At 44.9% G+C, this 15261-nt stretch overlaps 1 protein-coding gene across 2 annotated transcripts in view; it reads left to right on the top strand.

Moving 5' to 3' along the window:
* Positions 1-15261, top strand: part of tmem214 (transmembrane protein 214) — a 40665-nt gene that overhangs the window by 14191 nt on the left and 11213 nt on the right. For both annotated transcript variants that reach the window (XM_055635436.1, XM_055635437.1), the window contains exons 8-12: positions 4789-4890; positions 5730-5871; positions 6437-6528; positions 13240-13288; positions 13627-13740. In XM_055635436.1, the coding sequence (XP_055491411.1) occupies positions 4789-4890; positions 5730-5871; positions 6437-6528; positions 13240-13288; positions 13627-13740 (499 nt within the window). The remainder of the gene's footprint in view (positions 1-4788; positions 4891-5729; positions 5872-6436; positions 6529-13239; positions 13289-13626; positions 13741-15261) is intronic.

Genomic DNA, 15261 nt, shown 5'->3' with positions numbered 1-15261 from the left:
TTTAAGAGCATACCAATGCCTCTACATCCTTAGAAAACCAAGGAAATTTGGCATGCCTTCAATGACTTACAGGTGCATCATAGAAAGTAGTATATCTGCCCAAGACTGCTAGAAATTGCAGAGTTGTGGCTGTAACCCAATTCATCATGCAAACCAGATTATTCTTTTCTACCCCTCCACGTCCCATCGACTCCATCTACACTTCATGCTGTCTCCAGAAAGCAATGGACAAAATCAACACTCGCATCCCAGTCATTCACTGTCCTCCGATTTCCTATTGTGCATACAGAGCTGCCAAGCAGTACGGATTTTCTGTAGTTTGAACGGAAATGTGATTAGAATACGGATGAACGATTTTGTTTTGTTAAATGTGGATTTTAAATATGGAGTTCAGTTCAGTCTGAAGAAGGGTCTCGACCAGAAACGTCACCCATTCCTTCTCTCCAGGCTGCCTGTCCCGCTCCAGGTTTAAACAGAGCGCTGTCAGTTTAACGCGTAGGAATTTAATCGAAGAGCTGTCGGCTACAGCGCTATGGGTTCTAAAAATAGTGCTACCAGCTGGAGCACTATAGGCTTTGCACATAGCGCTATGGGTCACAGACTGTTCAGGAAAATTCTCGTATAACAATGAGTCTTTGGAATTCTCATTCTCATTGGTAGTTGAGCCTTTGATTATTTTTCAGGCAGTGGTAGAATTCTGGATAAGCCTAGTGGTGAAAGGTTACCAGTGGGATTGCAGTTACATTGGGATTGGCCTTGATTTTACAGGTGGGCTCAAGGGGAAGAGAGGGAGGGATGATGGAGAGAGGGAGAGGGAGGGTGGAAGGGAATAAGAGAGGAAGGGAGGGGAAAAAAGGAAGGAGAGAGGGTGGGTGGGATGGAAATAAGGAGGGAGGGAGGGAAAGAGAGCAGCGCACCAAGCCAGCTCGGCCGACCGGAAGCACCAATAGATGGCGACGCGTACGAAAGCACCGCCGGGGACGCGGAGGTGGGTTAAAGGCCAGGTTAGAGCTAGCCCCACACAGGGCAGCGATTCCTAGCCTTTTCCTCGCCAACGTGCGCTCACTGGCAAACAAAATGGGGCGAACTCCGGCTAAGGATCACCTCCCACAACTGGACCAAAGACTGCAACATCCTGATCTTCACGGAAACTTGGCTCAACATCGACGTTCCTGATAGCGCCATCCAGCTAACGGGGTCATTTACTCCGAGCGGACAGGACAACAGACTCCGGTAAGACCAGAGGTGGGTGCCTGTGCATTTATGTAAATAAAGCATGGTGCACAGACTCCACCATCATCGAGAGTCACTGCTCAGCTAACCTTGAGTTCCTCTTGGTTAGATGCAGACCGTTCTATCTGCCCAGAGAGTTTACCTCCACTGTTGTGACTGCAGCCTATATCCCTCCTGATGCTAATGCCAAGCTTGCAATGAAAGAGCTGCATACTGCCATTAGCAAACAACAGACTCACAACCCCGAGGCAGCCTTCATTGTTGCGGGTGACTTCAATCACTCCAACCTGAAGACTGTACTCCCCAAATTCCACCAACATGTCTCCTTCGCCACTAGAGTAGACAAGACACTGGACAAAGTCTACACTAACATGGCTGAAGCTTACAAAGCCGTCCCCCTCCCCCACCTTGGACAGTCTGATCACCTCTCATTGTTCCTGCTCCCTAAGTACTCCCCACTCATCAGACGGGTTAAACCCACTGTGAGGACAGTTAAAGTCTGGTCAGAGGAAGTGGACTCCACACTTCAGCAGTGTTTTGGAAACACTGACTGGAAGGCGTTTGCAGCCCAGGCCACCCTTGACTCCCACACGGACATTGATTCCTACACATCCTCTGTTCTGAACTTTATAAACTCCACCATCAATAGTGTCACCTCCCTCAAACGGGTGACCATATTCCCGAATCAGAAGCCATGGATGAACAGCGAGGTCAGGCTACTGCTGAAAGCACGGGACACTGCTTTCAGGTCGGGCGATGCTCGAGCCTACAGTTCATCCAGGGCTAACCTCAAGAGGGGCATCAAGAAGGCCATAAGCTCAGCATTGAGGAGCGCTTCAACAACAACGACCCCCGACGCATGTGGCAAGGCATCCAGGCCATCACGGACTATAGACCCACCAACACCACCCCCACATCCAGCGACACCTCCTTCCTTGAGGAGTTTAACCACTTCTATGGCCGCTTCGACAGGGACAATCTAGAGACAGCCATCAAGGCTGTGCCACCCTGCTGATCACCAACCCCTCACACTCACCCCCTACGATATGTACGTGGCACTGAGTAGGACTAATGCACGTAAGGCTGCTGGCCCTGACGGCATCTCGGGGCCTGTGCTGCTGCGCAGCTGACAGACATCTGGACTGACATCTTCAACCTGTCACTTGCCCAAGCAGTTGTCCCCACGTGCCTTAAAACCACCTCCATCGTGCCGGTGAAAAACACTCCACTGCGGCAAGCCTCAACGACTTCCGCCCAGTTGCACTTACTCCCATCATCACCAAGTGCTTCGAGAGGCTGGTCCTGGCACACCTCAAAGGCTGCCTACCCTCCACATTGGATCCCTATCAGTTTGCCTACCGCAAGAACAGGAGTACGGAGGATGCCATCTCAACGGCACTTCACTCCGCCCTGTCCCACCTCGACAATAGAGACACTTACATAAGAATGCTGTTCATTGATTACAGCTCAGCATTCAACACCATTATACCCTCTAAACTGATCACCAAACTCGGTAACCTGGGCATCGACCCCTTGCTCTGCAACTGGATACTGGACTTTCTAACCAACAGACCCAGTCTGTTAGGTTGGACAAGCACACCTCTTCAACTCTCACCCTGAACACCGGCATTCCACAGGGCTGTGTGCTGAGCCCCCTCCTCTACTCCCTCTTCACCTACGACTGCACACCTGTACATGGTACTAACACCATCATCAAGTATGCAGATGATACAACGGTGATTGGCCTCATCAGCAACAACGATGAGTCGGCCTATAGGGAGGAGGTCCAGCTCCTAGCAGCATGGTGCGCTGACAACAACCTGGCCCTTAACTCCAAGAAGATGAAGGAGCTCATTGTAGACTTCAGGAAGTCTAGGGGCGGCACGCACACCCCCATCCACATTAACGGGACGGAGGTGGAATGTGTTTCCAGCTTTAGGTTCCTGGGGGTCAACATCTCCGATGACCTCTCTTGGACCCACAATACCTCAACTCTGGTCAAGAAGGCTCACCAGCGTCTCTTCTTCCTGAGGAAACTGAAGAAGGTCCATCTGTCTCCTCAGATTCTGGTGAACTTCTACCGCTGCACCATTGAGAGCATCCTTACCAGTATGGTATGGCAACTACTCTGCCTCCAACCGGAAAGCACTGCAGAGGGTGTTGAAAACTGCCCAACGCATCACCGGTTCCTCGCTCCCCTCCATTGAGTCTGTTCAAAGCAAGCTTTGTCTGCGAAGGGCGCTCAGCATCGCCAAGGACTGCTCTCACCCCAACCATGGACTGTTTACCCTCCTACCATCCGGGAGGCGCTACAGGTCTCTCCGTTGCCGGACCAGCAGGTCCAGGAACAGCTTCTTCCCTGCGGCTGTCACACTACTCAACAATGTACCTCGGTGACTGCCAATCACCCCCCCCCGGACACTCCTCCCACAGGAAAAACACTATGACTGTATGCATGTAAATAGATTTATTTATTGAAATCATATTCTATGTTGCTCTTCCAGGGAGATGCTAACTGAATTTCGTTGTCTCTGTACTGTACACTGACAATGACAATTAAAGTTGAATCTGAATCGGAGAGAGAGGGAACGAGGGAGGGAGAGGGAGGCTTCCAAATTAGCTTCTACATCATCATCTTGTGCTAAAATCAGTAAGAAGCCGTTCAAACAGCAGTATACAAAGAGATGGCAATGAATGCACTGTTGAGTAAGGTGTGTAGAAGACGTGTCAATTGGTAGCAAAGTTATGCATTCTTGGACTCTTACATGGGTATGACTGCACATGGAAAAAATTAAAATTTTTCAGCAAAATGGCCCTGCGTAAAAATACTGATCGCCTCAGCAAAATACTGATTTTCAGGTACTAGAATACTGACAAAACTTGGCTGCTTTGTGCATAAGATACAAAACCGCAAATGCATCACCAGGTTCAAGTACACTGCTCTTTTTAATTTTCATCTTTGTCGTAACACTATATTCTGCACTCTTGATTCCTTTCTCTTTTTTTATAATCCGTTGTACTCCTGTTTGAGATTATTGGACTATTGTATGCTTTGGTCTGTCTGGATTGCATGCAAAGCAAAATAGCTATTTTAGAAATGAAGGACACTTGCTTGTAAATGTAGATTTTGGGGCCAGAGAAGCAGTGATATCAAGCAAAGTTAAAAAAATAATGCATTTGTAGATGGTGTGTCTCATTTTTGTATACATCTTTAGTGGACAACTAGTATGCAAGGATACTCAACGTGATGCTGTTGAATTGATTTCAATGTTGAGGAAGATCTCAGTACACCCATGGATGTAGCAGAGTATCTTCAAGAATTTATTGTTTCTTGTGTTTAATCGCAAGTGTGCTAATGATAGAATTGCTGTCAAATTTACTCTTGCTGTTATTCTTTAAACAAAACCAAATCTGGTGTTACTTGGCTTGTAGTCTTGTAGCCCGATACTTAATTGCTCAAAATCAAATTAAGAATGAAAGATGGAGTGATGGGTCCCTGTATCGGGTGTGATGATTTATTTATGTAACATGCACTAATAATTATTTACTTTTTAGGATGCATTCTAACTTGTCCAAAGGATTTGGAACAATCGGACCAAAAGATTTTTTCCCATTGCTGGACTTTGCTTACATGCCTAATAACTCGCTTTCATCCAAGTAAGTTAGAAAATTGAATTTGATGCTTGTGTTTAAAAACTAGTCTATGGGATTGTTCTAGGTTTGAAATGTATTTCAAGACTGAATATTGCATACGTCTTCCACAATCATGCAAATGTACAGACAACATTTTTTTTCTGAAAATACAAGTAAATTATTTACTGTGCCTAACTCTCAATTCACATGATCCAAATATGACAGCTAATCTCTGATCCTTTCTCATTTTTATTTTGAATGCAAGTTCACTCCCGCTTCAAAATATCATTGCAATTAGCAGGTATTTGATCACATCACCTTGAATTTTGCCTTGGAATTTGCAATCTTTTATTTGATCCTATTTATCAAACTGGTTGTGACGTTCTCATTAGCACCTGGCTTTTATTTTGAGGCTGGGAGAGAAAGCAGGTGAAATGCCCAAGCTGGTTATATTTTGATTTCTGGCATCACATTCTTCAACTGGGAAGATTTCAGTAGTTTAAAGGTTGTTTATATTACCACAGACTAAGTAGTTAACAACATAGCAACTTTATCTCCAAACTTTTTTTTTTTTCATGCAGTGTCAACAATGCAGCATTATCTTTTTCAAATGTAGGAAACTTAAGATTACTCATCTTGTTACCATTTTACAATACAAAAGTGAATTTTAGACTGCGAAATAAAGGCAGGGTAGTTTCACAGATTTGTATCTAATCAGGCATTGAATTGGAAGAATTATTAAGGAAGGTGATATGTTTCCCAGCAGCTTTGGGTAATTATTTCAGAACATAACCCATAATTGCCTACAAACACAAAAGTAATTTAATAATTGTTGATAATCTTCTATTTTCTAACTCTTTTAGCTTGCAAGATCAGTTACGCCAACTTTATCCTAAACTAAAACTGTTGGCACTTGGAGCCAAACCTGAATCTGCACTACACACCTACTTTCCCTCCTTTTTATCCAGAGCAACGCCCAATTGTCCTCCAGACATGAAGAAAGAGGTGAGTGATCAACTTTAATTTTGCTGCAATTAAATACAATTTTGAGAGAAAAGTGAAAATTGTTTTGTTAAGCTTCTTCCTGCAAATGCATTCACTGTATTTAATTTTCATTCAAGAGTTTATTTTTTATGCCTAAGGCATAATTAGGCATTTGCAAAATTAGTTAATTACGAAGTTGACATGAAATCAAATTCCCTGATTTCAGGGAATCAAATTTAGATTGATTAATCGTAGTTTAAGTTTTAAGTAACTCTACCCGAAGGAGCCTATAAAACAAAAAATAGAGGTGCACGCAAGCTAGAATAAATCAACATGTTTATTGCTGATTATTTATTTAAACTTGCATATAAACATGTAGATTTATTCTAGCTTGCATATACCTCTATTTTATGTTTTATAAGCTCTCTCGGTTAGAGTTGCTTAAGACTTAACCTTTGGTGAAACAATCTAAATGTTTCTTTTATAGTTGAGCAATGTGGAAATAATATTCCTGGTCTGAATTGCACCACATATGTCTGGTATAGTTTGGTATAAAATGAAGCAAATGTCTTTTCTTAACTTGCAGCTCTTACGATGCATGGTTGAATGTTTGACCACAGATTCCAACAGCTTCAGTGTTTGGAGACAGCTTTACACCAAACATCTCCCGCAGTCCAGGTAAATAGTGCAACCTAAAATAAATCATTGTTAGCAAATGAACAGTTTTCTGGGGTAACTGACAACCCGATCTGATATTTATGGCATCTTGTTTAAAATCTATCTCTAGCTAGTATAAGATCTTTTTTTTGCTATTTTCTGGGATCTGTTTGGAGCAACCTGGTTCATTTTTGAATTCCCACTGCAGCTTGATATAATTTGAGAATGTTGCTAATTTCTATGCACATCTTGTCATTTGTGAGTCAAAAATATTTTTGGAGGCCATAGCCCCTGCCACCTATACTAATCAAGAATTTGTGAATCTCCATGAGAGATAGCCACTTATGAGAAGTAGCCAAAGGGAAGTATTTTGAAGATATGCATATTATATTATGGTTTTAAACATTAAAAAAAAATGAAAATGGGACAGTTGGTAACATTTCAGTTCAGATCTGTTTAACTTTTGTTGGAGTGGCTAAATTACTCATGTGCAAGCTTTGACACTGAAGACCAGGAAATATCACCAGGTAGCCAACAGTTAACATCATGGCAAACCTAGTTTTGTCCCTTGTGTCCACACAAGAACATCCACTTTATTAGTCCTGCAGATAGACACAAAAAGCTGGAGTAACTAAGCGGAACAGGCAGCATCTCTGAAGAGAAGGAATGGGTGACGTTTCTGGTCGAGACCCTTCTTCAGACTGGTTAGGGATAAGGGAAACAAAAGATATAGATGGTGATGTGGAGAAATAAAGATCAATTAATGAAAGATATGCAAAAAAGTAACGATGATAAAGGAAACAGGCCATTGTAAGCTGTTTGTAGGGTGAAAGTGAGAAATGAGTGCGAATTGGGTGGGGGAGGAGGAATGCCAGGGCTACCCGAAGTGATAGAAATCAATATTCACTAGACTAAGTGGAACCCATTGGGTCCACCACTCACCCATAGCCCCTAACTGCGCAGGCGTGGCTCATTTTCCCTCATCCCCAGCACCCCTTTCCCATCTCTTCATCCTTTTCCTTCTTTCCCTTCTCCTCTTCCCCCCCCCCCCCAAATCCCTCCACCTCTCCTTTTCCTTTCCCCTACCCTCAGTCACTCCCTCCCTCCCTCCCTCCATAACTCATCTCCCCTCCCTACCAGTGAAATGAAAGTGGCCCCCCCATCCCTCTAACCCCCACTCCCCATATCTCCCCCTCACTATCCCTCATAACCTCCCCCACTGCTCTTCGCGCCCTCTATTCCACCTCCCCCACTCCCCCCCCCTCTTCCTCCCTATGCCCTCCTCTCTCTCAATCCCCCCACATTCCCTCCTCGCCTCCCCAGGATCTCAAGGTTGTCGGAGTCGGCCTCGCTTTGCTCGCTCCACTCCTTCACTCTGAATTTCCTCAATTGCCTGAAAGTGGTAAAGGCGCTGCCCTTGCCTTACTCACCAGTGCTGAGGCATGATGACCATGTCATATCCTCATAGATGTGGACTCCCAGATATTTAAAAAACAGTTCACCCTATCCACAGGATCCTCATTATACTCAATGGGAGTGTACGTCCTCGGATGATGTGCCCTCCTAAAGTCCATGATCAGCTCCTTCGTTTTTTTTGATGTCAAGAGGAGGCTGTTCTTTAGTCTCCACGCCAGTGAGTGACAGGACCCGGCCAATCAGTGCGGCGATGTTGCGCCGGAAGAGGCGTCGTCGTCCTGGCCTGGGCGTCGCCGTCCCGGGTAACTGGCAGGAGAGGAGACCTATCTGCATATGTGCGTTTTTAAAGATTTTTAAACCGTAATAACTTTGAAACTCTACCATCAATCGGAACAAACTTGTTGCACTTGAGCACAGGAGAATGATGAGTAAGGTGGCAAAATCGAGTACTGTTTTTGCTCAATATAGAATAACCACGCAAACCAGAAGAGCACACGATCAGACTTTTAGTTAAGTTTAGATAGATACCACTGGCCTGTAAGATGCCCAAGCGAAATATGAGATGCTGTTCCTCCAATTTACATTTAGCCTCACTCTGACAATGGAGGAGACTGAGGACAGAAAGGTCTGGGTAGAAAAACTGGAAAGGGAATTAGTGTCCAGCAACTAGGAGATCAGGTTGGTTCAAGCGGGCCAAGCGCAGGTGTTCCGCGAAAATGATTGCCCATGTCTCGCCGTTGTATGAGTCCACATCTTGAATAACGGATACAGTAGAGGTTGGAGGAGGTGCAAGTGAACTTCTGCCTAACCTGAAAGGACTGTTGGGGTCCCTGGACAGAGTCGAGGGAGGAGCTATAGCGACAGGTGCTACATCTTCTACAGTTGTAGGGGAAGGTACCTGGGGAGGAGGTGGTTTGGGTGGGAAGGGATGAGTTGACCAGGGAGTTGCGGAGGGAACAGTCTTTGCGGAAGGCGGAAAGGGGTGAAGAAGGAAAAATGTAGCTAGTGGTGGGATCCTGTTGGAGGTGGCGGAAATTTCAGAGGATTACGTGTTGTATGCAACGGCTGATGGGATGGAAGGTAAGGGCTGGGGGGGACTCTGTCTCTGTTGCGACTGCAGGGGGGGTGGGGAAAGCAAGGGCGGAGCTGCGGGGTACCGAGGAGACACGAGTGAGGGCCTCACCTATGATCGGAGAGGGGAACTCCCGTTCCCTAAAGAATGAGGACATCCCGGATGCTCTAGTATGGAACGCCTCATCTTGGGCGCATATGCGGCGTAGTGGATAGAGTTTTTGCAGGAAGCAGGGTGGGAAGAAGTATAGTCGAGATAGTTGTGGGAGTTAGTGGGTTTGTAATAGAAGTAAGTCAATAGTCTTTTCCTGTGATGGAGACTGTGAGATCAAGAAAGGGGAGGGAGGTGTAGGAGATGGTCCAAGTAAATTTGAGAGCAGGATGAAAATTAGTGGTTTATATATTTTTATATTTGAATATGAATATATATTCAATGGTATATGGTCACACTGATCGGTTCTGTTCTGTATTTATGTCTACTTTTTTCTGTTGTGCTGAAGCAAAGCAAGAATTTCATTGTTCTATCTGGGACACATGACAATAAACTCTCTTGAATCTTGAATCTAACACTACTCTGCCTAACACAGCTGGTCCTCATACTCAACATCTTCTCCTGCGACTCCTCCCACTTCCTCCAAGTCCAAGGCGTAGCTATGGGCACCCGCATGGGCCCCAGCTATGCCTGCCTCTTTGCAGGGTAGGTTGAACAATCCCTGCTCCAGGCGAGGGCCCAGTGGACGACAACGTCGGGAGCTCGTAGGTCCCAGGTTGGTGACCGATTCTTTGGAGCTCCCACAACAGCTTCGTCCGCCCCGGGCCGCGGAGTTTGAACCGGCCCGTTCGCGGAACTCGGATTCGGCCGCGGGACTTACTATCGCCCAGCAGGGGGGCCCAACATCGAAAGCCTGGATTGCCTCAACACAGAGGGAGAACAAGGAGGGAAGAGACTTTAAGACTTTTGCCTTCCATCACCGTGAGGAGGTGTCTGGTAGACTCACTGTGGTGGATGTTAAACTGTTGATTTGCGCCATGATCAACCTCTCAAAGCACTTCATCATCACCGACGTTAGTGCCAATGGTTGATAGTCATTGAGGCACGTCACCTTGTTCTTCTTGGCCACCGTTATAATCGATGCCCTTTTAAAGCAGGTGGGAACCTCAGAAGTGAGAGGTTGAAGATGTCCGTAAAAACTCCAGCCTGTTGGTCCGCACAAGTAGATGGACATTGGATGGTTCTGCTCTCGTGGAAGAAACGGAGGGCTTTAACGCCTTCCTGGTGGGGGATGGAGGTGTAGAGTGACTGCATGCCCATAGTAAAGATGTGGGAGTGGGGGCTCTGAAAGCGGAGGTCATTAAAGAGATGGAGGGCATGTGAGGTATGTTGGACATGGGTCGGGAGAGAGTGGACCGGGGGGGAGATAGGATAGAGTCTAGGTACGTGGAAATAATTTCCATGGGACAGGAGCAGGCAGAAACAATGGGTCTGCCAGGGCAGTTGTGTTTGTGGATTTTGGGGAAAAGGTAAAAACGGGCTGTGCGAGGCTGGGAAACGATAAGGTTGGAGGCCCGCGGAAGGCAGACAGCTGGAAGTGAAGACATCAGTAATGGTGTTTTAGATTAAGGGGCCTGGTGTTCATCTGTGAGATCATGGACCAAGGATAAGTAGGAGGTGGTGTTTGAGAGTTGTCGCCTGGCCTCAGCCCAGTAGAGGTCAGCGCACCAGACTACCACGGCACCTCCCTTGTCGGCGGTTTTGATTATAATGTTAGGGTTGCTGCAGAATGAGTGGAGGGCTGTATGTTCAGAGAGGGTTGAGGTTAGAGTGAGTAAGGGGAGTGGAAAAGTTGAGACTGTTGATGTCACACTGGCAGTTAGAAATAAAGAAGTCTAGAGTGGGTAGAACGCCGTTCTGGGGAGACCAAGAGGAGGGGGACTGGTGGAGAAAGGAGAAATGGTCATCACTGGGTGGTGAGAACTCCTTCCCATAGAAAAAGGCGCGGAGGCAACAGAAGAAAAGGTCTACGTCGTGGCAGACCCGGAACCCGTTGAGGTGGGGTCCTGCAACCTGATATAAAATGACAAACACACACAAATATTCTGAAGGAAATTAAATGTTTGTGAAAGCATCAATTTTTTCTTCTCTAGGTTTCACAATATTCTAGCAGATGTAGTCATCTAAACTATAACTTTAATCTGACAAATATTTGTATATTTTTTTTTATTTGGCTTCTATAAATGTATATTATCATAATTAGCAGCATTAACAGATGTGGCAGAAAGCCTATTTTGAAGAATCAGTTTGCCTGACCAAGATTAAATCTTAAATCTTATGAAGTTAGTTAATTTAAAAGTTTTAGTGTGTAATCCTAGTTGAATAATCCTTTTGTATTTGCATTACCTGCATTTTCCCCTGACAAAGATCTGATCTGCATTTCATAATTTCATGTTTATTTTTGAATATTACATGAGCATTTTCTGTCTTGTTTCTGAAAGTCAACTACATGTTCAATACACTACATGTAATTGGATATGCAGTAACATTGAAGACACTTTTAGAAAAGCACAGGGAATGGAGGGATATGGATCATGTGCAAGGGGGCGAGATTAATGGCTTTATGTTTGATGTGGAAAGTGCGGCTAAAGGAACACTTTGTGTGCTGTGCTCTTCTCCAAGCAGCTTTTACTATCTTTCTCTCCTTGTACTTCAAACCCTCTTGGTGACCATTTTTAAATTTTGTAAGAATTTAATTGACATTTAATCAAAACAGCAATTTGCACTCATGGATGTTTGAAATGATTACAATTTCATTTAACTGAAATAGTTAATGTCAGTTCCAAGGTGAAATGTATCCAGACTGCTCATTTGTGTAGGAAAGAATTGCTTATGCTGGTTTAAATCGAAGGTAGACACAAAATGCTGGAGTAATTCAGCGCAGTGGGCAAGTGTTATGCTGCCCTACTTTGACATGAAGAAAGACTTGGTTTTTACTCTAGAATTTAGGAGATTGGGATCATAGAAACTTACAAAATTCTTAAGGGGTTGGACAGGCTAGATGCAGGAAGATTGCTCCCGATGTTGGGGAAGTCCAGGACAAGGGGTCACAGCTTAAGGATAAGGGGGAAATCCTTTAAAACCGAGATGAGGAGAACTTTTTTTCACACAGAGTGGTGAATCTCTGGAACTCTCTGCCACAGAGGGTAGTCGAGGCCAGTTCATTGGCTATATTTAAGAGGGAGTTAGATGTGGCCCTTGTGGCTAAGGGGATCAGAGGGTATGGAGAGAAGGCAGGTATGGGATACTGAGTTGGATGATCAGCCATGATCATATTGAATGGCGGTGCAGGCTCGAAGGGCCGAATGGCCTACTCCTGCACCTAATTTCTATGTTTCTATGTTTAAAATTAAGCAACCGACAGAAAGGAGTTTTCTTGTAAATTAGGAAAACGTGTTTTTCTTTCAGCTCTCTGTGATGGAATTTCTTACTTCTCTGGCATAAACATTTTCAAATTGTACTCAGAGAAGACTTATTTTGTTCACCATTGTGTAGAGGATATCTCAAATATCTAAAACGAGCAATAACTCAATTTTGACAAAATTGTCAGTTGTTTCCTTTTATCAAATTAGGGCAGTATAGACCTGCACGGGAAGGTAGACGCTCCCGCCCCCATGAGTCTCGGGCAGATGCGGCTCGTCAGCCTGGGAAGGCAGTCCATCTAGGAGAGGGAAAACTGATTTAAAACCTCCACTGCCTTGTGGCCATATCCAGTCATGGAAAAGGCTCTTGGAGTAAACCTCAAGAAAATCCGGGGTCGAAGCACCTAAGGCAGTTGGTCGTTGTCTACAGCCTACCTCTGGCAGCTCCTGCGACGGCGCTAGTGCCAGACTGTAACGGCCCTGCTGTTCCTTTGGATCGATCAGCGACGTGGGGAGAGGGGGGACGTGCTGCATGGGCAACAGCCTGTCCTCCATATGACATCGCCCAGGCTTGCATCCGACCACACATCACCTGCAAACTAGGATGCATCATCGATGGTCAGTCATGACCAGGGGGGGGCCTACTAATTCAGCGCGACAGGCAGCATTTCGGGAGAGAAGGAATGGGTGACGTTTCAGGTCTGAAGAAGGCTCTCGACCCGAAACGTCACCCATTCCTTCTCTCCAGAGATGCTGCCTGTCCCTCTGAGTTGCTCCAGCATTTTGTGTCTTCCTGATTGCTTATTTAGTGATTTTTTTTCTTTCTTTCAGTCTTCTGCTAAATCATCTTTTGGAAACCTGGGACAACATTCCAGTCAAGGTAACTTTCTTCAATTGGGTAAAAATTATTGGGTTTTTTGTTTGAAAAGTTTGTTTGAAAATTGGAAAATCTGTAATGAAGCAATTGATCCAATGCCGTGAAAGTGTCATTCTGAAAATACTTTCATGAGGTATCTTTCGAAAGTTCATAATATAGATACAAACCCTCAATTTATACTGATCTATTTTTACGGCAATTAAAATCTTTGATCCGCGGAGTGAAAAGAATATTCTTTGAAAGTGGCATGTGATGAGCAATCATAGGTTTTATAATGTGCCTGATGTTCACATTTTTAGAAATAGAGGATCATAAATTAACTTTAAAGCTTCTCATTGCAGGTGCAGAAATCTCTGCAGGAAACGGTGCGATCATTTAAAGTTACAAATGAAGAACTGTCTGTAAAGGGTGCCTTGAATTCACAAGAAATATCTGCCTGCAACTCTGCATGTAGTGTAAGGATATTAAATACATTTAATACTTGCTGTTGGAATGTGTTATGTATTGTGAACTGTACACATTGTTTTCCCAGTGTTGGATTTGAAAGTGAATGCCTGTGACTTGTCTTGCATGCAAGTTCCTGGATATAGCCTAATGGGCCTGTCCCACTTAGGCGACTTTTTAGGTGACTGCAGAAGACTTTGCAGTCGCCACATGTTCGTGGGTGGTTGCCGGGGATTGGCCTTCATGGTCGTAAGGAGTTCCAGCATGTTGAAAAATTAGCGGCGACTAGAAAGAAGCCGCCATGGAGAGTAGCGATAATTCTCGAGCCGTAGGTGGGTGTTCAGGAGGTTGAAGGTTCTCGTAGGTTGTAGCCGGTGTTGACCGGTGAATTTCATTGGCTTATTGGGGGAAAAAATGAGCTAATGATTGCTCCCCCCCCCCCCCCCCCCCCCCCCCCCCCCCTTTAAAGGACTTAACGTACACTGTGCTTTAGCCGTCTTTTTACAGTGCCAACCTTCCTGTTCATCTGGCTGGCTTTGCACCGTGTGAATTTTTTAGACGGCAAGCGGGGGAAGCGCTGTCTAAAACATTTGCACGGGCTGATGAAGGAAGCAATGAGTTTGTGTGTGTTCCACTCTGACACTCGCCGTTTCAGTTCCCCGTTTTTCAGGCGACTGCCAGCAACTTCTGAAAAATCGCCTAAGTGGGACAAGCCCATAAATTACCTTTTTAAACTATTTGTTGGCCCAAGTTTGTTTTTTTTTTAAACATTATCTTCCTCAGTGGACATGGTGGCACTAATGTTGATGCCATTTAACATTCATTCCCAAATTTGCTCTGGTGCTGAGCTGGTACCTTGAATCGAAATTCTTTGTTGTGAAAGTACTCCTGTCGTCTTGGTCAGTGTGAAATTATAGGCTTTTGATCCAGTAATGAAGAAGGTATCGTGAAACGTGGGTCAAGAACCTGCAGGCGTTGCTACTGTAACTTCTGCATTTACCAGTGGGCTTCTCTAACTGTTGCCGTTGGAAAAGGAATATTAAGATGGGATGTCATTTCCTACATATTAGCAGTCAGAATTCAGCATCTCACTTGGCTTTTGCGCTATCTCGTACTTGACAAAATCTTTGTCCCGAGTCTTATCAGAAAATAGGGTATTTTTTGCACCTTTTGGGGGCATTCTGCAGGCCTTGCGGATGTGCAGTCGTTGTTATTGGAAATGCAGTACTTGGACTCCCGGAGAGGTATGTTTTTTTTGATACATTTTTGGTTGGTTGATGTTTGCAGAGAATAACACTATTACTCATATATGAGTAGTACTATAGGATCTCTATTATCCAAATAAAATGCCAGCAGGAACACATCTGAAAGAAGGCACTGTCCATAGTGCAGTACAGGTGCACAACCTTTTATCCGAAAGCCTTGGGACCAGACACTTGTCGGATTTCGGACATTTTCGGATTTCCGAATGGAAGATTTTTAGCGTAGATTAGGAAGGTAGCGCAGGCGGCTTGAAAAGTCTGGAGCGGCTG

The sequence above is a fragment of the Leucoraja erinacea genome, chromosome 5 (genome assembly GCF_028641065.1).
Source record: "Leucoraja erinacea ecotype New England chromosome 5, Leri_hhj_1, whole genome shotgun sequence".
Classification (NCBI taxonomy): Eukaryota; Metazoa; Chordata; class Chondrichthyes; order Rajiformes; family Rajidae; genus Leucoraja; species Leucoraja erinaceus.
This window is presented reverse-complemented; position numbering and strand designations above follow the sequence as displayed.